General features: G+C 37.2%; 2 protein-coding genes across 2 annotated transcripts in view; one reads left to right on the forward strand and one right to left on the reverse strand.

The window, feature by feature from the left end:
* RSPH14 (radial spoke head 14 homolog) overlaps positions 1–25,245 on the reverse strand; it is a 94,917-nt gene that overhangs the window by 24,561 nt on the left and 45,111 nt on the right. The gene's annotated exons all lie outside the window — the stretch shown is intronic.
* The window catches only part of GNAZ (G protein subunit alpha z), a 71,981-nt gene that overhangs the window by 11,913 nt on the left and 34,823 nt on the right, over positions 1–25,245 (forward strand). The window contains exon 3 of the mRNA XM_056323574.1: positions 19,613–20,885. Within this exon, the coding sequence (XP_056179549.1) occupies positions 20,163–20,885 (723 nt within the window). The 5' untranslated portion in view covers positions 19,613–20,162. The remainder of the gene's footprint in view (positions 1–19,612; positions 20,886–25,245) is intronic.

The following is a 25,245-nucleotide window of genomic DNA, read 5'->3' on the forward strand; positions in this document are numbered from 1 at the left end:
ACCTTTATCTTTACAAAACGCATCAGCACAAATACAATTAGACAGCATATCAAGTGTCGATGCACAAATACAGTTGACACAGTTGTGTTGTGGAAGGAAAAAACACAGTTCAATTGAACTGTAATCAATTCAGATGCAAGTGTCATGGCATAGCAACAAAACCACAGCTGGATGTGTAGCTCTGGGAGGGCTTGCTGTTTAGATGGGGTAGGCACCTGGTTATTATACTTCTTCCTTTAAAAGCACAATATGTGTTTGATTCAAAAGCATACTTATGTATCATCTAAGGGAACATCTTTCTGAAAATAATACAATATGTGTTATTAGGTTGGGTTTTTTTAAGTATTTTTTTTCCTCTGGGTATTTACCAGCCCAAGCCATATAATCCAAATATTTGGAATGTATTAACAAAATATGATTTCATTTGGATATATAATACCCACTTATACATATATGTGAATTAGAATGTGAATTTTTTCAGTTTGGATGTCTTATGAGGAAAGTCCAGGATATTTGCTGTTGACCTTCCCTAGTGTTTATGCTACGGGAGAGGATTCAAACCAACACTACATAAAAGCGTTTTCTATATAATTTAAAGCACTAAAATCGCACAGTACATTAATGTATATGATGCTAACCAAATACATTCTAAACTAAAATATACCAGAATAAACACTGTTGCACTGGAGCATCTCTCTGTACTGCCACCGCATTGGTTGTGTCCCACAAAATACCTTTTTTGCAACTGGGTCTTGGCAGGAAGATTTTCTCTCAGGATGCCTTTCTGTGCCTGGCCTTTGAAATTTGATAGAGTCAGAGTGCTATAATAGAAGCCATTTTGTAGCGGGCAGATATATTGTATATTCTTACAATTGCTAAGAACCTACTGAGCTTTCATTTTGTATTGCTCAGTAATGATAGAACCTCACCTTAGTCAGTCATTTCAGAGACATGTTTTTAACCTCTTTTTCAATCCATTTATGTCCATGAACAGATAAACTTACCTTAATTTGTAATTCAGTGACATTATGTTGGTATTTAAAATTCTAAGGCTAGCTTACTTCAAATTTGAACAATTGTTCTATTATCATATTGTTTCTGTTCCCTGACTAAATGTGCATAAGTCCTCTGATTATGTTGCCTGCTGTGAATGTTCCCAAAAGCAAATCTGAACTTTGCCTCATGACTGTGATTACATAGGTGTGTCGTTTGCTTTTTGCAAGCACACTCACAAAAAGAAATAGAATACTGAAGACTTCATGTAATTTTTTTACGTTACAGGAACAAATTCTTGGGTGCTAATTTCAACAATTTATTAATTCAAGGGATTAGCCATTGTTGTTTTAAATGTGGCAAGATTTTAGGCTGACCTACAGATCGGTGCATCTTATTATACCAGTACAATATTCTTTGATTTTACAAGTCAAGTAAATAAATGGTGGTCTAAACAAATGAATGTATTTGGTATCAACATCAACAAGAGGTAAGAATATGTGACTTTTAACACTTCAAATTATAATTCTCCATTTTCCCCAAGAGGACTGATTGTACACTGCACTCCTGAACAGTGCAGAGGTAAAACATTGATAAAGCAATAACCTACCACATAGACAAAGAACTAAATTATTGGTTCTGTTATAGTCCCTTTCTCTTCCAGTGCAAGTAGGTTATAAACTAAAATTAAATGTTTACAGAGGATATTACCCGGGTCTGTGATGAGAGAAGTCTCTCTTCTTACTGTGTTGTTGGCCTAGCAACTCTACCCTTGTTCCTCCTTCTGCAGTCAAGGAAACCAAGAACAGCCACTGATATTGTGGCCTCTTGGGATCATACCTGGAAAATGTTCTTGTTCATGCTAAAATTTATGCAGCTCCAACCTGGCTCTACAATGAAGGCTGGATCATGAAAAACTGTTCTCCCTATTCAGATCTTTAGATTCCCTGTTCAGATCAAGACTAGCAGTGTTTGAGTTTCTCTATTTTTGACTATTTCATGTTGCTTTTCTAGTTATGTCTTCAGATGCTGGAAAGCAGTGAACCCCAGGTACAAAATACAGTAATATCCTAACCTGGAAATCATTTAGGCATGATGACTTTTGTAAGAAGTGATCTGAAAGAAATGGGTTATGCCTGTTATAACAAAAGGATGCTTTAAAGGGAAAGTTGGGCACACAGTCACGTGGAACTTAGGAGTACCTTTAAGTGCCATGGATTTAATTAACAAATGATGGGAGAACTTCTCAGTTAGCAGGACAGTTACCTTCCTTCTTAACTCTGAGTAGTTCTGCTAGTAATATTACCTAACTCTGAGAGAATTTCAGCCAAGTGAAATTCAAGTGATACAAAGACAGTACGGTACTTTCTTATGATCCTGTAATTTACATTGCCTCTATACTATTCCACCAGTCTCCATAAGAAGAAAATGGAAAAGGCTGACCAAATAGAATTTTATAGTACTCCACAAAAAAGGACCTGTAACGTAGACAAGCAGTTAACAATTATCCAGTATCACCTATAGGACTACCTTTGAAGTACAGGAAAAAACCCTGCTCAAGAAAATATCTGTATTTAGTAGTTTAAAAAGTAATTTTAGTTGGTATTATCAGGGCAGTGGCCAACTAAAAAAGGCAAGAGTTCTTGTTCTTTTCCATTAATGGGAAAGCACAGGTCATTGTCCATGAAAACCAACAGAGTTCCCATTCTATACCCAGCTTGTAAGTCTGAACTAAAGAGTTTTTATTAGGCTAGAGATGCCTCCCTACATTATTCTGAATAGGATTATCCAAATCCTATTAGGTGCTGGAGCATGTCCAGAGAAGGGCAACAGAGCTGGTGCAGGGTCTAGAGAGCAACCCTTATGAGGAGCAGCTGAGGGAACTGGGGTTGTTCAGCCTGGAGAAAAGGAGGTTCAGGGGAGACCTTGTTGTTCTCTACAACTATCTGAAAGGAGGTTGTAAGCAGGTGAGCGTGGGTCTCTCCTCCCAGATAACAAGCAATAGGACAAGAGGAAACAGCCTCAAGTTACGCCAGGAGAGATTTAGACTGGATATTAAGAAATTTTTCTTCACTGAAAAGGGTGGTCAAGCACTGGAACAGGCTGCCCAGGGAGGTGGTGGAATCACCATCCCTGGAGGTGTTTAAAAAACATGTAGATGCAGTCCTTAGGGACGTGGTTTAGTGATGGACTGGGTTAGTGGTAAGACTCGATGATCTCAAAGGTCTTTTCCAACCTAAATGATTCTATGATTCTATGAAATGAGCTGACTGGAGACAAGTTGTAAATCTGGTTATCAGAATCAAGAACAGCCAGATCTGATTAAAATCCTGAAAGAATGTAGGAACTCCTGCTGATGGTATGACTTCTTATTCGTCAGTCTAAACAACTTGGGAGTGAAAGAGTTAAGGCACTTTCCTTCTTGTTGCTGTAAAAATATTGTTGAATAACACTGTCTTTTGATCACAACTAATAACAATGGCATTAAAAGTCTTAACACCTGATATGGGCAGCAGAATGTTACAGAATAGCACTAGGCAAGTATATTAATTATTTCAAAAAGTATTTTTTAAAATAAAATTTGAACTTGCTTTGTCTATGTTTGCATTTTTTCTAAATGTCAAAGTAAATAATACACGGAATGTGCACAGTCCCCAGAAATTAACCTGGTTTTATCTACTTCATGGTGAGGCATTGAAATATTAGCACAGAGAATTTAAAATATATTATTGTCTTGACAAAATACAGTATTTAGGTATCTTTGTACAGTATCTTATTCTTGGTTTTGCATTTTTCCAAATGTCATCTATGATTAATCAAAGCTTATCTATATGACTGTAACTTTGGATTTTGGACACCTAATGATTTTGTGATTTATCAAAAAGGAATTTTTCATAGAACTCATCAAAAGCTTACATAAACGGTCAATTCAAGAAAATAATAATGTGCTTGTAAACAGATTTTTAAAGGAGGCCAGATGGAATGCTGTCAACCTATGCAGCACTGTTCTTATTCAGCTATAAGTTACAATGCGCAAATGGAATTTTTCTTAGATATGTTTATTATGTGTCTTTATGTTGTGAAGAAGATTTATATTTGATGGAGTTACATTAAGAGCATATCAGTCTCATTGTTTACTTGGTGTCTGCATGTGTTTTGTCACCAAGACATCAATTATAGATTCCATATTTTCTAAAATATAATTTAAAAGGATATTTTTTTTCAGAGTTATCTAGTTACAATATCTACATGAAATACTATCTTTCACTGCAAATAATTTCTTCAACTTGTATTAGGACTGATCAGAGGTGAGTGGAGATCAACAGAACATAAACAGAAGGTCAAGATTTAAAGATTTCAGAATATAGTACAGGTGTGCAAAATTTCTGCTATTTGGTTCCTTTAACTTCTACAAAAGCCTTTAGAAATTTCACACTCATGGATGAGCTCCCTCCTGCAACCAACTCAAAAGATGGGAAGGGACAGTTAAAATTATTTTTGTACAGGGCATCCATTTACACTATTAATGGCAGGCACAAAAATATGAAATACAAACCAAAATTGTACCTAGTTTTTAAGAACTGGGGGAAAAAAGTCTCAGAATAGTCAAGGCGACACAATCAGTATTATGATGATAATCTACCATCTTGTTCTGCTATTTCTATGTCATTCCTGTGTCTCTAAAAGAGCAAAACTACTTAAAACTTCTACCAGATGTTTCTCTAACACATGGAGTCTTCAGTAGGCAAAAAGATAACACAAACTGCTTGCTTTATTCCTCCTGAAGTATTTAATACAGAATATACTTTGGGAGGAGGAGATTGCTAGTAAGTGTGCATTTCAGTGGCATTGCATCTTAATGGGATTGCTGCCAGCTGGAAGAAATTGAAACAAAATTTAAATTGCTTTAAGGTGGGTTGGGCTGAAAGCTAAGTCAGCTGGTAGCTCTTTGACTATTGTCTTCATTTGTGCTTTTGGTAGAGGTAGGGAGACACCTTATCAGGCATTTTCCTGGAGTTAAGAGGTATGAAATGGGCTTTGTTTTCTGGAATGTCTGTACCTTTTTGGGTTGATGTTAGACAATGAGTTATTCTCTTAGTACCAAGATGCATTCTGTGGGAAATTTTTCACCCTTGCAGCAATAAAGATGCAAAAGCTGTTTAAATGTCACAGTTGGTATCAGGAGGCAGTACCCCTTGCCATCTTTTCCTAGTTACAATACTGACTCCAATATCTTAAATTAAAAGTCTTGAGGTATGATGTAAATGAACCAAAATGTAACAAAGCCAATGCTTTTAAGCACAATTATCCTGGAAGGCTACAAGTAGTTATCAGGCAAGAAACGGTATGATACTAAGCCAGTGCTATGTGAGAACAGATCACTGCAAATGCAGAGCCCCCAACCTCACCCCTGCTAACTGAATAATCTGAGTGGTCTTCATACTTTTTTAACAAAGTTTTCAAGATAAATTATTGTTCTGTTATGCATTGTGGACAGCGGCCCCCACTTGGTACATCTGCTTTGTGAGTTTAGGATGAATTGGGAAGATGAAATACATACTCCTGCAATACCTTTTACACTGTTTTTGACCTCATATGCCTTGCTGAGAAATTTGTGTATGACCTTTCCACTGAGGTATAGATGCATTCTGAATAACTTCCAGCATATATATATACTAATCCTTATCCCAGATCTGTGCCTGTTTCTCATTACTGTTTTACAACAGTATCAACAGCTGATTTTTAGTGAGCAAAAAGAAATAAAGTGGTAAGTCATCAGCTTTTTTTCCCGCATATCTCGTGCGTGAAGTGCAGAATGCTAACTAGAATAGCTAGCAATTCATGGCTTCTTATCAGGGGTAAAATTTCAGCTTTATGTACCATCTTAATAGTAGGATACAGTGTTACCAAAGTAATTTTTTTTGGTAATGTGAGAAATTAATAACTAAGGATCCATTGCTGAATAATGAATAAACGAAAGGCTTGATTAGAACCTTTCAGCTTTAAGATAATTTTAGCGCCACAGCTATCTGAGTCAAGGAGAGATGTCGCTGAGAATAAAAAGAACAAAAGAGCAACCATTTGAAATGCTGTGTTAAACCCGTACTGTGTGGTTATTGTCATACATTTGTCTGGCTTGTGAATCTCTCACTTAAGCTGGTAGGACTGCCTCATGTGGAAAACCCTGCAAAGTTTGTTTTTATTACTATTAACAGTAGCAGTAGATATAGTATCGTAAATCAACCTATCAGTTCTTAATATTTGATTCAAAAGACTACTTCAAACAAAATGAATGAAATTATAAAGGTCATAAAATGGTGATCTAATTAATTAGGTACCTTAAAGAAGAGGAGACCATTCTAGTTGAGGTGTGATACAAAAGGGAAATTTTTTTGACCTCAGTATAGGAGAACGTGTATAATAGGAGAGACGGATTATTTGCAGACGCAATTTGAAGTCTAAAGAACTGGTAAAAATGCTGTTGTGTTTTGGTGAAGATACAGAAATTGTGGTTGCGTGGCTAGGGAATTTGCAGGACTATAGGGAATAAAAAATTTGTAATCAGGGAAAAAATTCTGAGTGCTGAAAATGTCCTTGCAACACACACTTGAATAGGAGTAGTAATTGCCCTCCTCCACCTGTCTCCTCCCCCTGCCCCATGCACATGTGTACATACAAAAGTACCAGCAGTGTTAATAGAACACCAAAAGAATCATTAGTATGTGTTACAAAATTTGGAGCTACAACTGCTGATACTAGTAATAGTAGTACAGTTAGCAATGCACAGCTGAAAAATAATGAAAGCACAAGAGAAAATGTTATTGGAATTTGGCTTATCTCTAACAAATTAAACCCATCTATTATTTAGATGTTTCAGGTTTGGGGGAAAAATAACTAAAACTTGCTTGAGGCTGAAAAATAACAACTTTTGCCCAGCCAAATGTAAATCACGCTACTCCTATGTTACGGTAAATACCCAGGTTAAAAGTCCATGCAAGCTTCTTCAAAAGATGGACTTGCTTTTAGCAGCTTATTTTATTACCTATGCATTTTAAAAATATTATCCAATATATAATACCTACTGTTCTATTTCTGTAATAAACAAAAATCTGTTCTTAGAATGATATGAATGTGATCCGCAATACTGACAAAATCTGTATAACCCTATGAATATGTGAAGCCATCCTGACTGGGTTTTGTCATAGTATGACTCAAAATCTACGTGGTCAAATGTGGCTTCTGTTCTTATAAGGTTGCCTAGACCTGTGAACAAACATATGTGGTGAATGCCAATAGAAGCCAGGATTGGAACATGTGCGTATAGGGAAGAAATTAATCTGAAAACACAATGATACTGGATCATGCTTCAATATCTACTAGTAACACAATAATGATGAGATCATATAAAAATGGGGAGCTGAAAGTTGGACTATTCAATTTTGTATCTATTTTTACAGATGTTTTCAGCTGTAGATATTCATATATAAGAAGAGTATGAATTACGCAGTAAATACTAAATTTTCGTCACTAAAACTGTCTACATTGCTAGCAGTTAGGTATCCTGCTTGCAATGTTTTTAAATACACCCTGTTCAAAACTGGATACAGGCTTATTGCAAAACCCACGGAAGTCAATTAAAATGGTTCTTTTTATGGTAAGTGGATCACCACCATAGCACTTTACAGGGTTTGGGTTTTTTTTTATTTTTCCCTTAAACAATGACAGTGCTATTTATTTTGTTGAAGGTGAACTATGAATATTCTCACTCCAAAGTGTCACTTATCATAGGCTGCCACTTCACCACAACTACTTAAGTTCCTCTAGTTCATATTGTAGTATTACTTAGTGCCAAGTAGAAATATTCTTGATCTCAGTAGAAAACCAAGGTTGAATAAGAGAAAAAAACTAACATTACCTAAGAAACTTCAACTCTCCAGAGCATGAGTGATGAAAAACACACTGAGAACATTGCTAGAGATGCTAGAGCAGCGCAAGCATCTGCTGCTCTGCATTCTCTGGATAAATTCGGCCTTCAGTTTCTTCAGACAGTTAAATCTGCACCATCTCTCACTTCATCTGCTATCAGCTTATTAAAAGACATTTTTGAAGTCTGATGAAAGAAACTTAACCACTCTGGTGTTCTCTAACATTCAATGTATGCTCAACATAACAAGCTCATAATCCTAGTTAGCAGCCTGCACGAAGCAACTTGGATCCCTCTGGCTTGCAGTGGTGGGCGTGTATCTGGGGTAACTGCAGCTGGAGTGTAAGGAAGGTGTGACCATCCCTCCAGAGATGGGGGACTGGAAAGAAGAGACTGAAGAGAAGGCCTAGTAACTGTTAAACCTTGAAAAGGATGTTAGGTTCTCTATGGTAGCAGCAATTTGTAGGCCTTTTGTTTTGTTTAGGAGGGGATGTTGGTAGAGGGAAATGGTAGCTGAAAAAGTTGAGGCATCAGGATGCTAAGGCCTTTTTGCTTTATTGGGAGTGAAAAAGAGCTTAATTTATATAGTCTAGATGGCAAAATATTATTAAAAAGTATTAGCTTAGCTTTTGAAACTAGGAGCTAGTTAACCATTGTACTGCTGTACTGAAATGTTTCCGGTTGCAGAGTTCTTTTGTGAGGTAGATCTGTGTTTTGGATTCAGTCCAAAGCAATTTCATCTCGAACCAGAACATGCATAACTTCCTTCATATTCAGATTATTAAAAAAAAAAAAAAAAAAGGCCTTTGAATTAAAGAGTAACTACAGCAATGGCTCAGCTGTCTGATATGTACCTGCTGAAGCTCTTGCATGCAGCAGGATTGTAAGACTGTCAAAGCTTCTGAATTTCAAAAGAGAAGCAGAATGAGACGTAGGCTGCAGCTGTAATCTGTGCTTGGTAGCATACAAGTCCTCTCCCATGAGTCACACTTGAGAGAACACTGTGGATTCTGTTTAGCCTCTTGGGATTTCCCCGCACCCCCCTCTGGGCTGTGGTCTAATACTTCTTCCACTCCTCACCTCCCCTTCTGTGAATAAAATCATGTTTAATTTGAGTTGTTAAGATGGAACCTAGGAGATCCACGGTTCTGATTTCGACACCTTCTGACACAGTTCATATGTTTAACTTTAATGTGGCCTAAGGCTGGAAATTGTTTTCTACCCTACGTATCAAATTCATCCTTGATAACAGCCCTGCCTGTTATGCTGATATCCACACTTTCTTCCTTTCTTCCTCTTGTTCTGTGAAGAACAGCATATTAATACATGTTTATATCTTATTGTGAGGCTGATAACTTCAGCAGGTTTGTCAGGTTTTCTTTGTCCATCCCTAAATTAGAGAATTACTGGCTTTATTCTTTCACAATCCTTTCCTCTCCTACTGTTTCCCATTTTGACCAGTTCTTTGATACTCTTCCTGCATCAGATTGCTCATTCCTCTCATGCTTTCTTTGAGTGACTGTCTCTAAACATCCCTATGCTGTTCTTTCTTCATAAATCTCCTACGTTCCCTTTTTGACTATCTCATGTTGATAACTTGCTGCTCCTGCATACTCATTCAACCTATGTCTGTTTTCCTGTTTTTCCATTCACCAAGGTTCTTTTGATTTGTTCTCTGTGAAACATTACTCATTCTCTGTTGCTTAGTTCCCAGCTTTAACTGTCACATCGCCAGTCCACTCCTCCTCTGCTTTTGCTCAGCCTTGCTGTGAATTCAGTGTTCATTACTTCTGCTGAAACTGTTTCCCATATTTTGCTTTCCTCCTTCCAAAGCCTTTTGCTCTGCCTCTCATTGCAAGGTCTCTCTTGCCAACTTCCAGCCCTGATTCACTCTCAGCAATGCCTTTTTTCTAGCAAATTCCACCATTCTGGTGAAAGTGTGATAACCCAGGTGACTTTTTCCACCATGGATTTATTCTTTTATCTTTTTTTTTTTCGTCTTTTTCCTCCTTTTTCCTACTGTAATCAAATTCCACAGGTACAGATCCATCTCTACAGCTTCTGAGTCAAACCTTTCCTACTACCACTGGCCTTTTTTCTTCCCTATATAGATTTCTGCTGATTTCTGCCCATGTAATATAGCAAGATGCGCCCATCTGCTCTTCTCAGCTTGTCTTTCCTTTCTCTGTTGCTATCCCTTCCCTCTTCTTTTCATGAATACAGAAGTTTCTTAGTTCCTGTGTTTACAGACCCTTTCTGTTTACCCTAGGGATCTTACCTAGCTTCTGTGACTTTACTGTCTTGTTCTTTGTCTTAATTCTTGCCTTTCCTCTGGTTCTTTCCTTCAAAATGAACAAGCAGAACTACTGTGATTTATGTCTCTATCAAGTCTCAAAGATGCTTTCCTAGCCATCACCATAGATAAAACTTGTCTATTTTTGCTATGGTTCCCATTTACTGGAGCACCTTCTCCTTGCCTCTGTCTGGGCCTTGACATTCAGTCTTTGAACGTTCACTGGCTGCTTTTCTGTATCACATTAAAGAAACTTACTGTCTTCAGGATACTGTTATCTGTACCCAGGCTCTCAAGTTCTTACTACAGAGATTCTGATTTTGACCTCTGATTAGCTCGTACCTGTTACTGTAACGGCCTGAGACAAGCATGGTTTTGCTCTGTTATGTGACCTTTTATGCACAGGAAGAGAAACTCCATTTACAAGGCTACATTGTTATGCTGTTTCAAATCCCTCTAACTCTCATTTGCTTATAACTACCAAAATTTCCTTATGCTTTCATAAGGTATTGTGTGCAATAAGGTTGAATGAGCGATAGGAAATTTTCCACTATATTAATGACCAAACCTAATGTTTACTATCTTTTTTTATGTAATAAAGTAATCTCCCTAAGCTCTGTAAGACCCATGAAAAAGCAAGCCGGTGGTATGTGAGTCTTAGCTTATGAATCACCCATATAAGAGCTATGGTAACACCAATGAGAAAAGCTAAACAGCAACTCTAATGAAGACATAACCTATGCTACTGTCATCACCTGAGGTGCTTACAAAACACTGAGTGGGTACTGTGTTTTGTTTGTTGCTTTGTTACAGATTTTTAAATGAGTCTGATGTTTGTATGTCCCTAAAGCAGATGCTATGTGTGTTGTTTCTTCTCACTTTCATCTAGAAGCCATGATTTTCTGCACACCCACTGTTAGACGCACTGTAATATTCTTGTAATACTTAATTCTTTATGGAAGTCTAAAGGTCACCTCTAAAATGACTTGTGGCAGAATCTGGTCTTAATTAAACCACTATGAAGCATAGGCAACTCCATAAGCAGTCACTGACACCACTCTGGATTTTCAGCAACACGACTCAGAATAATACACTGTTGTATTTTTGGCTCTATTCAAGAATCAGTATTCTGTACTGGTTGCGTTGATGCTTCTCGGTTTCACTCATTTGTGAATGTTGCTAAAATATAGGTCATGATTTAAATACCCACCAAGTATTTAGGTATTAGTGCTTTATAGGACTTAATGTTTCCAACTTCCTGAGTAAGTGGGGTGTGCATAGTTAAAAGAAAAATAACTAACAGGTTCTTGTATTCTACTGTGATCTAGATCTCCGCTGAGCTGGTGCAAACTTCAATGCTAATAACTAAAGATCAAAATCTATTTTTTTGAAAAGCAGGGGTTTGATACTCAGTTTATAAGGAATACTTTGTTTTCACTATAGGTTCTTTTGTTTTCCTAAAACTTGAATCAAATCTGTATGCTAAATTTTGATGGGGTGTTATGCTTAGCTAGTGGGTACCACTAACTAGCATAACTTGTATTTCATCAATACTGCTGAAGTATGTTGGATGTTTTCCAAACAATAGACAAAGATGTGATGTTTAAACCTATGAATATAGTATCTCACTGCAGAAAATCAATTCTATTATATATCAATTAAATCTAGATTACACACTGCTAGGTCTATGACTACATGTAATAGCAGCAAGCCGTTTTCCTTGGGTTCTCCGCTATTTCCTTGTAAAACTTCCTTCTGCCATGTATCCCTAGGTGGCAATTTTAACAGTTGAGCTCAGTTTTTACACTAGAGATTTAAGTATTTCTATAAAATCACAGTGAGAATCAGCAGATGAGAACCTAATGGACTTACCAACTATCTTTCTGGGAAGTATGCTGGAAGCAGTTGTCCGTTGGATTTTAACAGTCAGTGCTGGTGGTAAGGGGCTCATGGTACAGCACTAGTTCTGGCCAATGCCCTTCTCATTCCCTGCCCTGGACTGAGGATTTCTGAATATTATTAATTTCTTTTAAATCATTGTCCTTATACCTTCTTCAGTAACCTTGATTATCCCTGACATGCACACATACCTGCCCACATGTATGTGATGATTTGGTTTATAACTACTTGATCTGACTTTCCTTTAAGAACCCTTTCCTTAGTCAGCAGCTTCCATTATTCTGTACTGGTTATTGTGTGTGTGGTCTGGATATGTAATGTACTTCAGCTAGACTGTGCTATCGATATGACTTTGTTATTACTCTCATATTTTTTGTCTATTGCACAGACATTAATTAATTTCTTAGGTCTGCCTTGGGAAGTTAGTGTAGAGGTTAGGCCCTATTTCTTAAATGGTTTAAGATTTCTTAAAAGTCTCAAGATGGATCAAGTGAAAAAAAGATGTCTTTTTCAATATTTGAATATATACAACATAGCTACCATTCAGGCTCATTTTACTTGAAAACTTGCTGCATTTTCCTGATCACAGCGTCTCAAGTTGGGCATCTAAGAAATGAAAATCACAAGCAGAGATCATCTGTGAAAAGATGGGCTTAAGGGAGTTAATTAACATCACAAAGAATCACCATGACAGAGGGGTAGAATGCAGCAGTGTCCAGCCAAACATTCAGCTAATTAAATCATGACACTTCTTTCTTCGCTCATTTGACTAACAGAATATGCATTTTAACTTCTGTAACAAATAAACCATGAAAGAAAACAGCTTTCTCTGCTATGTTTTCTTTGTTCAATTATTAGATCTGACCCACCCTTTGTTTTGGATGCAATTATAGTGCCTTAATATAGAACTAAAAGTTTGGCCATAATTTGTATGTACAACTTCTGAGTACTTGAATATTCCCCCTTAATATATCTTAAAGTTTCTCAAATAACTTTTTTCAAGCAAAACAATCTTAATTCTATCACAGGAGGTCATATTGATGTCTGTACAGCTTGTCTGTCAAGTTGAAGCATAGATTCAATAAAAATAGTGAGTAACACCAATAATAGGTTTTTACCCTATATGTAGAAGGATAGAGGGGAATATCAGGGGTTTCCACAAATACTTGCAGGCAGAAAATTCATGACTTGGTTTCATAACTTTGGTTTATGCTTCTGGCTCTGGAGGCACAGGCATTCTTGTGGATAGATTGTTTCTGTTTTTTCTTAACACAAAATCTTCTATTTCCTTTTTTTTTTCTTTTTTTTTTTCTTAAGCTTCTAGACCAGCAAGATCAATTACCCTTGCCTGGAAAATGCTTTCTTGAAATGGAATCCTTTTGCTACTCTACTAAAACTAATTTTTTTTTAAAGTCACCAAGTTAAACTTGCTGTTTTATGAGAGTGGCAAATGCACACCCACACCATAAAGCTCATCTTGTGTTGAATTTCACGTTCTTGCCCCAAAGTTTGAAGGTATAGCAGAATTTTAAAGAAAAGCTCTCAATTTCTTTTAGTGTGGATGAAACATTTCATTTTTTCCCCCAAATGCTCTGTTCAGAAGTGCCCAAGAATTTTTTAATATGAAAAATTTCCCCAGACATTTATTTAGAGATAGATATCTGATGGAGATATTTTCAACGTACTTTCCCAAAGCGTTAAGCAATGGAAAACAGCAACATAAATAATAATGTCAGCCAACTGCAGAAGAAAAAGTTGTGCGATCAGCTAAGAGGCTGCATGAAGAAAAAAACCTCATCCAGTCTTTTTGTTTCTGTCAGCTTTTTTTCCTCCTCCTTGCAGATTTCAATGTTTGTCTAAAGAGAATGTTAGTAAATGTTAGTAATGTCTGCAGCCAGAGTTTTAAAACAACTTCATTCTGTAATAAATGCACTTTAATCACTACACATTAAACAGTAAACTAACTTCTGTGAAGTTATTTCAATGTTGCATTTATAGTGCATGCATGTTAGTCTTGGTTCCACTCAAAAAAAAAAAAAAAAAAAAAAAGTGATGCCTGCTTAGTAGAACCCTTGACTTCTTCCTCAGTAAACTACCTTGGGTATTTCCTGATACATCATACTCCCTCATGTCTTTTTCTCTTTTGTTAATAGTGTAAGAAGTGATTGAAAATTAAAACCTTTGAAAATAAGATTTCGTTAAATTACTAGAATTCTCTGTGGATGTGTATAATCGTTAGAAGCTGATTACATTAGGTTAGCTTACACTTGTAAGTCTTGGAAGTGTGCTGTGCTACTTCTTGCTAGATTTGCTTGCATTTGCTGTTACATGGGTAAGTGCTCAAACAGGCAGGTCCACTACCTCTAAACTTTCAGATAAGTAAAGAGAAAGAAGAAGCGATTAGAACCAGTAAGGAGGGAAAGTGTAGCTTGGGTAAGGTTTTGTTTTCTTGCGCTGTTAGTATACGTTCTGTAATACTGAATAGAATACCAGTCCTGAATTAACCAAGATTGCTGGCAACTATAGCTAAAACGGCTGTGGAAAGTTTACTGCAACCTTTTGAACTTTGTTTTATTTTCTTAAATTAGGTCCTACTGGGGAAAGATTATATGTATCATCTGGCTACTAGGATGGAAATAGTGTAAAAAGCTGAATAGAATTAGGCTTCTAAAGCTCTGGGTGTGCAGGCTAGTGGTGGTGAAGCTAAATTATTAGACTACTGGTACTACTTGCATTTGAGGGAGAATATAGCTTTGTGCCTACAATGCCAGCTGAAGTTACCGCTTCTAACAGCATACTGTATGCACAATCTCAATATTGACTGTGATAGTAACAGCCATTGGCTTTGTTCTCAGCCTAGGAGCCAGCTCCTTTCAATAAAAGCTTGGGGGGGGGGAACATTTTTCAAGGCAGATTCTGTAGCTCTGCATTCCCTGATAAAGTGCCAGTAGCTAATGCAATAAGAGACAATACTGGGATTTTTCCTTAGGGAAATTTTTACAATTGAATTGTGTTGTTGTAGTGCCATTCTCCTTCCTCCTCCCTCCTCCCCCCCGGCCATTACTTGGGTACGTGCTGAGAAAAGGGATAAGTGTTTATGCTTACAAACACACAGATCATTTTGAGCAAGACAGAAGTGACAGGTAGGGGCAAAGAGCAAGGCTAGATATGAAACCAACAATAACGACTGGCTTTATTGGCCACAAAAATATGGACAGAGGAATGTGCTGAACAGGCTGTTCAGTTAAATGGACTTCAACAGATTAATGTAATAAACCAGTGCAGAATTTTGCTCAAGTATCCTCCCCACTCCCAAAGTGAACTTTTTAGCATTACTTACTTGATAATTGAAATAGATCAGTATTAGCTCAGGATGGGGCATGTTAATTTTATCTTGTGGGAAGAAACACCTATTTTAGTCATGACAAAGAGCCCATATATATCATCAGATTTAACAAATATGTTTTCTTAATATTTTGAGCAGCTTCAGGAGAAGGCAGATATATTAGTTTAGACACACATACGCAGTATAATCTGGTCATTCAAAGATTAAGTCTGGGGTTTTTTTAAACAAAGTTTAGAGAGAAATGTGAACAGTAAATGGAAGCAATAGTGCTTTCCATTAGTATAACTGAAAAGACTTTTATCTAATCAGAAATTTACAGCTATGAAACGTGCATTTTTAATGTGAAATCTGATCTAAAAAACCAGAACAAATTCTAGAGTGCCTTACTTTCTGAGCGTGTTCCAAGAAAAATTCATCTTCATGTAGCCAGCACAGTAAAATATAGCAACATAATGGTTTGTAAAGTTATTCTTTTCCTGAACTTTAAAAAGTAGTGACTTGAGCATGGAAGGTGCTTTTCAGTGTATGTGGTAAAACTTACTTAAATAAATCAAACTTTCTTACTGTAGTGAACTATTTGTAAAGCAGAATGGTAGATACTATTTCCAAAGCAATAATATAATCACCTAACTATTCCTACTTGAAATATTGATATCCAAGTATCATCATGATATATGCAATAGAAATGACTGGAAGCCAAAAAAGAAAAAAAAAAAAAGGAAATTAAACCGTGTAAAACTCATTTATGCTGTGCTTACATACTCCTGGTCTTCCCTATAATAAGGAGGTGCTACTCTATCCTTTTCTGTGTTAAACACATTAATGGACAGCAAGCAGAATACTTGCTACTTAAACCACTGTGAGATATGAATGATGCATCTGAATGTGTTGTGGAAATATGCAATAGGAAATACTCTACAGAGTGTACAAGCTGTCTGAAAAGAATAATTTTCTCTTGCAAGTGTCTTTCTACCAAACTGTCATAAATGATTGTTGAGGCCAATAACATAAAGTATAAAAAAGATCTGCATATCTTATACGGGCATAAAATCTTCAGACATCATAAGTACTGATGCATTTTGGCAGGAATATGTATCCTCTTGCTGCCTGTCTCCAGCAAGCCTCTTGGGTTTTTTTTTTCAGGATGAAACCTGAATAAAAAAGGAGAGGGAGTCCCATATGTGCTTCTTGCATCTCCATGATTAAAGATGAAAAATTTTCCATAGAAAATGTCACAAAGAATTTGACTAGTGGTCTTATCAATGACATGAAAACGAAGCCTCTGATGATGAGGACTTAAAAGAAAGACAGTTTAAAATGTTCTGAACATGTCAGAATAAGTGTGATTAATGGAGCCAACTCTAATTTTTATATAATTAAAATAAGAATTTTAGTTTTTATATAATTAAGAATTTGGCCTGATATCTAGTACAGTAATTTAATTCTGTGTGGATGGAAAGTTACTTATTAAAAACCAGCCTCCTCAACTCTTACGTTTCATCTTCTATGACCGTTGGAAAAAGCCAATTATTTAAAGAAAGTATAACTCCTCATTTTGGAGGGCTTTCCTTTTCATGACTTTGATCCATTAGAGTAAAATTGTGAGTAAAATTGTGCTGATTACCATTCTAGTAATGTGTATGCTGTTACTTTAATTTTCTGCTGATTAATCTGTTCTTCATGTGCTAACATCCTTCTGACATGCAAATGGAAGTAAGGTAAATACAGCTGATATTAAGACTATTGTAGAATTTTAGACCAGGAAACAGCAAAACGCAGTGCATTTGGGCAAAGGGTTCAGATATCTTTAAATTTAAGGTACTTAAAATGCTTAAATTACAAGCCTGTTTGTACACTGTGGCCCATACAAGAAAAGACGACAGATAAGTGCTCCAAACTGTCATGTAGTGGTGATGTGACGTATCGACTGGATAACTACTTTAGAACAACTGAGAATAAGATTGTCATGGTTAGGTTTTGAATTTGGTTACTGTAAAAGTCCTGTTCTGGTTAATTACTTTCATGCATGTGGATCTGGGGTGGATTTACAAGCAGGTGTTAAAGCATGGAGAATAAAAGAGCATATAGTAAGAAGGTGTGTTTAAATGGGAGCAAGAAAGAAGAGGGGAAGTTGAAATACTGTATAGGAGATCTTCAAAACCGAGTAAAAGCTGCTATTCTGAAAATGTGTATGTTAATAGTGTTCTGGGAATCTAAGTAAAGACAGGAATGAGTGGGATATTGAAGTACATTTTAACCAATATACTTCATATACTGGGCTTCTTTGTGTTCACCTTTTTGTGGTCAGAGTTCCAGCTGTGGAATTCTGCAATTGTTTGCAACAATCATCTGTTCACTATTTCTAACTAAAATATAATGCTCTTCTCCATATACCAGTCCTGACCTATACTGACTCATCCAGGTAGTCATGAATTGTAACCAGGTCTACGTTCAGCTACGTATCTCCCTTAAGCAGGGTTAGAGTTACAAGGGGATTTAAAGATAAATATAGAATCAGTAAAAGTATTTGAGAGTGAGTGATTGCAAGTGCAACTGTCCTAGGCTAACATACCAGGAAACTTCAGGAACAAATATGTAAAACTGTCATCCATTGACTCTGTCCAGTCTTTATACCTTTTTCTGTGATGTTAAGGGATTAACAATGATTGCCTGTTATGATTAACTGTTTGTCTGTGAGGCTGCAAGAAGTCGTAGTTCAGTTTCTTTTCTCACAACAGTTAGAGGTTCAATATCTGGCTTGGATCATTCTGTCCCTCTCCTAGTAATGTGAAATCATCCCCCTCAATATGTATTTTAATGCTTTGTCACATCTATGCTGAAATGCTAGTAAGTTCACACAGGAAAAACTTCCAAAGGCTTCTAGGGCAACTTTGAAGATGGAATTTGGGAGATTTAGTCTTATTAAAATGTAGTAGAAGTTGTACTACTTTAGTAAGCTCTGAAATTTTTCTTAAGACTACCTCTGACAGTATCTGTGGCATGTAGTTTAGTTTATGAAAATACTCACAGAAGACCCTCTAGACACAAGTAAACAGGCAGCAAGACAGGTGCCAAAGTGGGCTGTGGCCAGAATACAGCGAGGAAGCCATGACATCTGTGATTCTGCTGCCCACTGTGCTCAGAGCTTAGTGGGAGCAGCAAGCCCTTCATAGAAAAGAGGCAAGTTACCACCAATCAGGTATTAGTACTGTGTTTTCTCTCTGTGAGAGGTAACTGCTTCCTGCTGTTGCCTTCTGTAGAGTTCCAACTAGTAGGCTTAAACCCTAATTTGGGAAAGAATAATTGCTCTAACAGTCACTGAAAAGCTGTCAGCCCTTGCTTGGGGCAGCATTTCCTGTGCATTTTGTATGAAATGTTTGCCTTGTAGTCACTGTTCACTTTACTGCATCTCAGAATTTCCTGTATTAGAAATGGAAGAGAGGAGGCTTAATAAGGCTTAGCTTGGCTATGGAAGGAAGCTTACAAAGTTTGTTTAGTAGTGCATCACTTTATTGATTAAGCAGGATGCAGGTAGCGTGTTTAACAGTACTGTTCTCCAACGGGAAGGAAGACCTGTTATTCTGTTCTGCAAAGATCAGTAACACTCCCTTTTACAAAACCATGAAGTAAAGCCTCCTTTTGCTTCCTAACTGAGTTATTTAAATGTTCGGTGCAAACAGAAAAGATGAAAGAAAATTCAGGAGGACATCTGTCTGGGTACAAGATACTGATATAAATAGAGAGACTGGGAAAAGTAGTTGTGAGTCTGTTTCATTTTTTGCTTCAGGAAAACCAGTCGGAACAGGACTGTGCAGGAACAGCACTGCCATAAGCTCTTGCTGAGGGAGAAATTGGGGCACAGCTCAGCACTGTTTGTTTTCATGTAGGTTTAGATAATAAAACACAGAAGGCTGAAAGAGAGATTTGATTTACTATTGTTCAGAAACCACATTTTCTTAGGTCTGCAAGCTTCAGCTGTCCCTACATTTTTGCTAGGGTTTTAGATTTTGCTTTTCTTTACATATTTTTCCATCTGTATTTTCTGTTTGGGATAATAAAAGGTTTAGAAGTCTAGAAGAGGAGGAGAAAGTGAGTGGTTTGCAGTAAGGAAGCAGAGTCTCTCATTTCATTCATTTCTTCTCTCATTGTTTGGCAGGTGGAAAGCACAGATTTACAGAGCTGAACTGGATCAGCTGAAGAAGTGGGGGAAGAGAAACGAGTACAGCACCATTGAAGAAAGCTTCAGCCTTATCTAGCAGCATCACCACAGCAACCAGAAAATAAAATCAAAAGACAAGAGCCAGAGCAGAGAAGGTGAAAGTGCAGCTCCTTACCTTTGGACAGAAGGCAGCAAAATAATTATGCAGAACAGAAAAGAGTATTTGATGGATCTAGCCAAACTGTGGCAAAGGGAAGTGTCCCTTCATTAACAGGAATGTGCCACTGTTTATGCACTGGAAAGGGGAGTGCCATGACATCTACTGAAGAGACTATTTCTGTGGTTGCATACCTACATGTGTTTGCACCCCTGCTGGGACTGAATTAGGTGGTACAGGCATCTTGGACCATCGGGAATTGGATAGTGACTTTTTTTTGTTCAAGGTGTACCTGGCACGAGAGCTGAAAGACACCACAGATCCTTTTCAGAGACGCAAACAGAGTGAGACAATCTCCAATCCTTCCCTTCTGTAACTGCCTGCTGTACCATGGGATGTCGGCAAAGCTCTGAGGAGAAAGAGGCAGCGCGGCGGTCCCGTAGGATTGACCGCCACCTGCGCTCTGAAAGTCAGCGACAACGAAGAGAGATAAAGCTCCTTCTCCTGGGCACCAGCAATTCTGGGAAGAGTACTATTGTAAAGCAGATGAAAATCATTCATAGTGGTGGCTTTAACTTGGAGGCCTGTAAGGAATACAAACCTCTGATTATCTATAATGCAATTGACTCTCTCACACGTATCATTCGGGCTCTAGCCACCCTTAAGATAGAATTTCACAATCCTGACAGAGCCTATGATGCTGTGCAGCTTTTTGCCCTGACAGGCCCAGCTGAGAGCAAAGGTGAGATTACCCCTGAGCTTCTGGGCGTCATGAAACGGCTCTGGGCAGACCCTGGTGTGCAGGAGTGTTTTTGCCGCTCCAATGAGTACCACTTAGAGGATAATGCTGCATACTACTTAAATGACCTCGAAAGGATTGCAGCACTGGACTACATCCCTACAGTGGAAGATATTCTGCGTTCTCGGGACATGACCACAGGGATTGTAGAAAATAAGTTCACCTTCAAAGAGCTGACTTTCAAAATGGTGGATGTGGGTGGACAGAGATCTGAACGCAAAAAATGGATCCACTGTTTCGAGGGGGTTACAGCAATAATTTTCTGTGTGGAGCTGAGTGGGTATGACTTGAAGCTGTATGAAGATAACCAAACAGTAAGTGCAACTTCTCTTTCCTTCTCTTCCTTTTCCCCTCCTGTGTTTGGCCTTCCCGCTACCTCCCTACCCTCCCAAGGCAGTAATCCCTGAGTTCCCGGTCCCAAATGTGATTTTCCCACACTTCCAATCTGTAGTAAAAAGCCAGAAGCTATGATTCCTTTATTTGGATAGTTTTCCCTACTGGACAGATTTGTTTATTTAATGTTACTTTTGGGAAATGGAGATGCTTTTCACATGATGGCAGGTTTGGGGTTTTTGTGCCTTTTGCTAAATGTTTAGTTGTTACTCTACACATCACTTAAAAAGGTAGACAGTAGTAATATCCTGGTGTACAGGGATGGCTAATTTGGACACCATGTTTTACAAGTCCTGGGACGTTTTGAAGCTAAAATTGGAATTTGTGAAGGAATGAGTTTTTAAAGAAAAAAAATCAAATATGGCTTTTAATTAGTATGGAACTTGAAAATTTTCTCTGTTTTTGTTTATATGACTAATTTGCCTTGTCCAATGAATAACTCTTCCTGTTTAATTCCCCTTAATGCTATTAGCTTCTGTTTTTCACAGCTTGCAAATACCATAACTATGGAAAAACTTATATGAACACTTAACACATGTGCAACTATGTGTCTGCTGTTACATTCAGGTTGCCTGAGTTAACCTTTACAGGGTTTCATTTGAACTTTTTTTTTTATAGCCTTGTAAAACATGATGCTTAAGAGATGGGAGTTTGTGGGTAGGAACACATAACAATTCTATCATCTAGTGGTTCCTTAAATGTGCTGTGTTTATGTTTGATAAGAGCTGCCTTTCAGGAAGAATTAAAATCTATTCTGTTAAATCAGAAAGTTAACCTTAAAATGCTTCTAATTCTCTTGTACTCCTTTACATATCATCAGTTGCTTTATATTTAGAAAGTTTGTTCAGCAGTATCAGTTCCTGGAGTAGTCCAGAACACCAGAATCCTTGCTCTTTTACAGCAGGCCCATCACCTTAAGTGTTGTTGGGGTGGAAATTTATTTCAAGAAATTTTTATACAATGTTTCAAATCTGATTGATTCTCGGTAAGTTTACAAAAGGGGATCTTTCAGCCAGGTCTGGTTTTGGCAGTCCTCTACAGAAGAGGATTAGTTAATCAGCCTCAACTGTTTTTCTTTATTGGACATACACCCCCAACCCAACCACACCCCACCCACCCACCCCAATTATGTGTAGTACACACATCTATATCAAAGTTTCTTTACAGACTAAAGAAATGTCGTGTACAGCACATGTAAGTGTAAGAGCTGCATCATGCATGACATCCTCTAGTTGCTTGTATGGGTATGATACCACTTTGTATGCAGCTATTTCCTTTTCCCTTTTTTCCCCTAAAATAATAATTTCAAGGAATCGTTGAAAAATCTCATAACTGATTACCAACTCATATAGACTTCTCTAAAATGATAAAGTGAAGGAACAGGTTGGGAGAAGGCAGTATTTGCTCCACAAGCAGACTCAGTGGAAGGAAGTACTGAAGCTTTACACAAGATGTCTGTCACAGTGCAGATCTCTCTGTTGTGAATTCTCTACGCTGAAAAGCTCCACTCCCCTATCCTGGAGAAAGGGCCAGCTGTGACTTTCTCTTCACTGTTGTTTATTTTGTACTGGACTTGTGTAATGCCAACATAGTTGCATACGTGATTTTTTTCATTAAAAATGAACCTACATATATAGGCAGGATCTCACTGCAGTTCTATAATTGAACCTACAAAATCATGACTAAAAATATTCCCTCTGTTTTACAAGCTTGGCTTATATGGTTGAATCCCATTTGCATGCACTTCAGGATTCTCCAAGGGAAGAAAAGTTATGGTCAAGAAATTAAGCTGAATTTTGATAAAACTTTTCAGAAATACTTGAATTTTACTGCAAATGAAATATGCATTATAAGTACTAAATCTTTTACAAAGATTTTTCCTGTTAGAAGGCAGCTAAGTGACAAGCTTGAGAAGCAATTATACTAGGTCACGAGAAATACCAGACCAGAAAAATCTGTTTTAAGAAACAGAACATTGTTACCTAATTTTTGGAGCTCTGTAGAGTTTGTCTAGATCTTTCTGTTGTGCCTCCATCATTGTCTCCATGTGTCTAAGGCTATTCTACAAGTATGGAATTTTCTCTTAAATTATATTTCCAATAATCCTTGTTGGCACTGTTTGAATTGGCCCTTTGTTGGTATAGCTTATCGCGTAAGTAATGTTTCCCTATTTTTATCTTCCGTAGTGATTTTACAGCTTATCAACTGCACTTCCATTTTCTTCTCTGTACTATGCTGATTAACCATTCACTCTTCTACATGTGGACTTCATTATCTGGAGATTCTGCTCTTGGCATTAGTGCCTTCCTATTGTAACAAATTTCTAGATCAAACTTTCATTTAGTAACCTCCTCTTGACGGGAGAGAAGCATTGCCCTGAATTCTCTTCATTTTCAGAGATATTAAGAAAAGTATGTCTTATTTATATCTAGAACCTGACTAGGAGTTAGTTGGTTTCTTGTGATTCTAGACTTTTCCTGCCTTGCTCTTCAGATTTAAAAATCAAAAAGAACTAGCCCAAAGGGGAAAAAATATATCAATATACTCTGAAAAATCTTTGTAGATGTTGCTTTTGATTCCAGTATCTAGAATAAAATGAAGTAAGCACCTAGTTTATTTCAGAGTGACACTGAAGCCTGCTTTTACATCGTGTTTTAACAGCTTGAAGGGCTACTCTCCTATGATCTCATTGAAGACTCTTGTAGAGGGTATTCGACATTGAAATTCAGACTTTTATCATCCATCAGCTTCCATGTGTATGCAAATACTGTCCAAGTATTCACTTGGACATATATCACATCTATAAAACTTAATTCTGCAGATAATTTTTTATGATCTGCGGAGAAATTAGAACATAGAAGAAATACATGAGAACAGTCATCTTCCTGAAACTACTACTTATATGGCAAAAAGGAGAGAGACACTACTAGCATTTCAGGGGGAGCCTTACTGTGTTATCGTAAAGAACAGGTTACTTTTGACCTGTCCTTCTTTGACTGTTATGCTTTATCCAAACACACATCCATAATTTTAGTGTGTAGAGATGGCATGTTCTAGGTGTGCTGGATACACAATACAGTGTTAATCAGCTCCAACAGGTAAACTATAAGAAGTACCTACATTGGTATATCACTTGAACTGCAACACTGAGGCTGCCACGTATTAAAAAAGCCCTACAAATAATAGCGTTGCTGAGTCTAGAATGCTTCCTGGTGTAGTATCTATGGTGAAGAGAACTATTAAATAAAACTAGTCCAATGCCAAACATAACTTACTGCTTGACAGAGTTTTATAAGAATCTGGGTGATTTATAAACTGTGGAAGTTGAGCAAATAAACTATATGAATATGGTAATGTCTGTGTTTCCTGTTGACAGAAGTGGATAAATGCTATGCATGAGCTCTGCCTTTATTGAAGATGCGCTAAAATAATGATTGACAAATATGGTAAAAATTGAGAGAAAAATGAGCTAGTTCTGCATACTGCTAGGTCCTGAAAATAGCTAACAGTTCAGGGCGAGCTTATTGTAGTGACACCAATTTGAAGAAGGGAGAACAAAAATAATGCCCAAGCTATCAGTTGCCAGCCTGGACAATTTTTCCTTTGTGTGTAATTTTAAAAGACAAAGGATGTTAAGCTTTATACTGCCTGGAAACAAATGAGAGAAGGGGAAGACAACTTTTCTGGGGATTTTGTCTTTCTCCTGCTATGCTTTGTTCTGAGTAACATCACTTGCAGAAACAAAATTACCTGATTTAACAGTTTGTAGATCTGCCCAAACCAATATTTTGATATTGGTTCAACATACGTGATATGAAACATTTGACAAGCTTTAGCGAAGAAAATTGTGTGGCATGAAATGAGAAAATAGGAAGTGATCTTGAATACCAAAAGTTCTACAAAGTTTGACAGGATTACTAACAAATAAAACCCAAAACAGTTTAATAGTATAGCAGGCAAAATCATGCATGAAATCTAAAAATACCAAGTACCTGTCTTTGAAAAGCATTCCAAGGTGAATAGCAAATACTTAATCATCTTGAAGGTATTACTATTAACATCACATTACTTGTAATGATGTTTGAAACATTTCTCAAGAACAGCTTTTGTTGTTAGGCTGGTGCATGTGCTGGTCAAAAAGCTGGGAGAAACTATTAACTTAGACTAGAACATATATGCAGACACATGAAAAAATAGGTAACAGGAATAAATATATATCATACAAAGGAAAGACATGCCTGCTAAAGTTGAAAATTGCTTATGTGTGTTGGTTGTTGGTTT

The sequence above is a fragment of the Falco biarmicus genome, chromosome 1 (genome assembly GCF_023638135.1).
Source record: "Falco biarmicus isolate bFalBia1 chromosome 1, bFalBia1.pri, whole genome shotgun sequence".
Classification (NCBI taxonomy): Eukaryota; Metazoa; Chordata; class Aves; order Falconiformes; family Falconidae; genus Falco; species Falco biarmicus.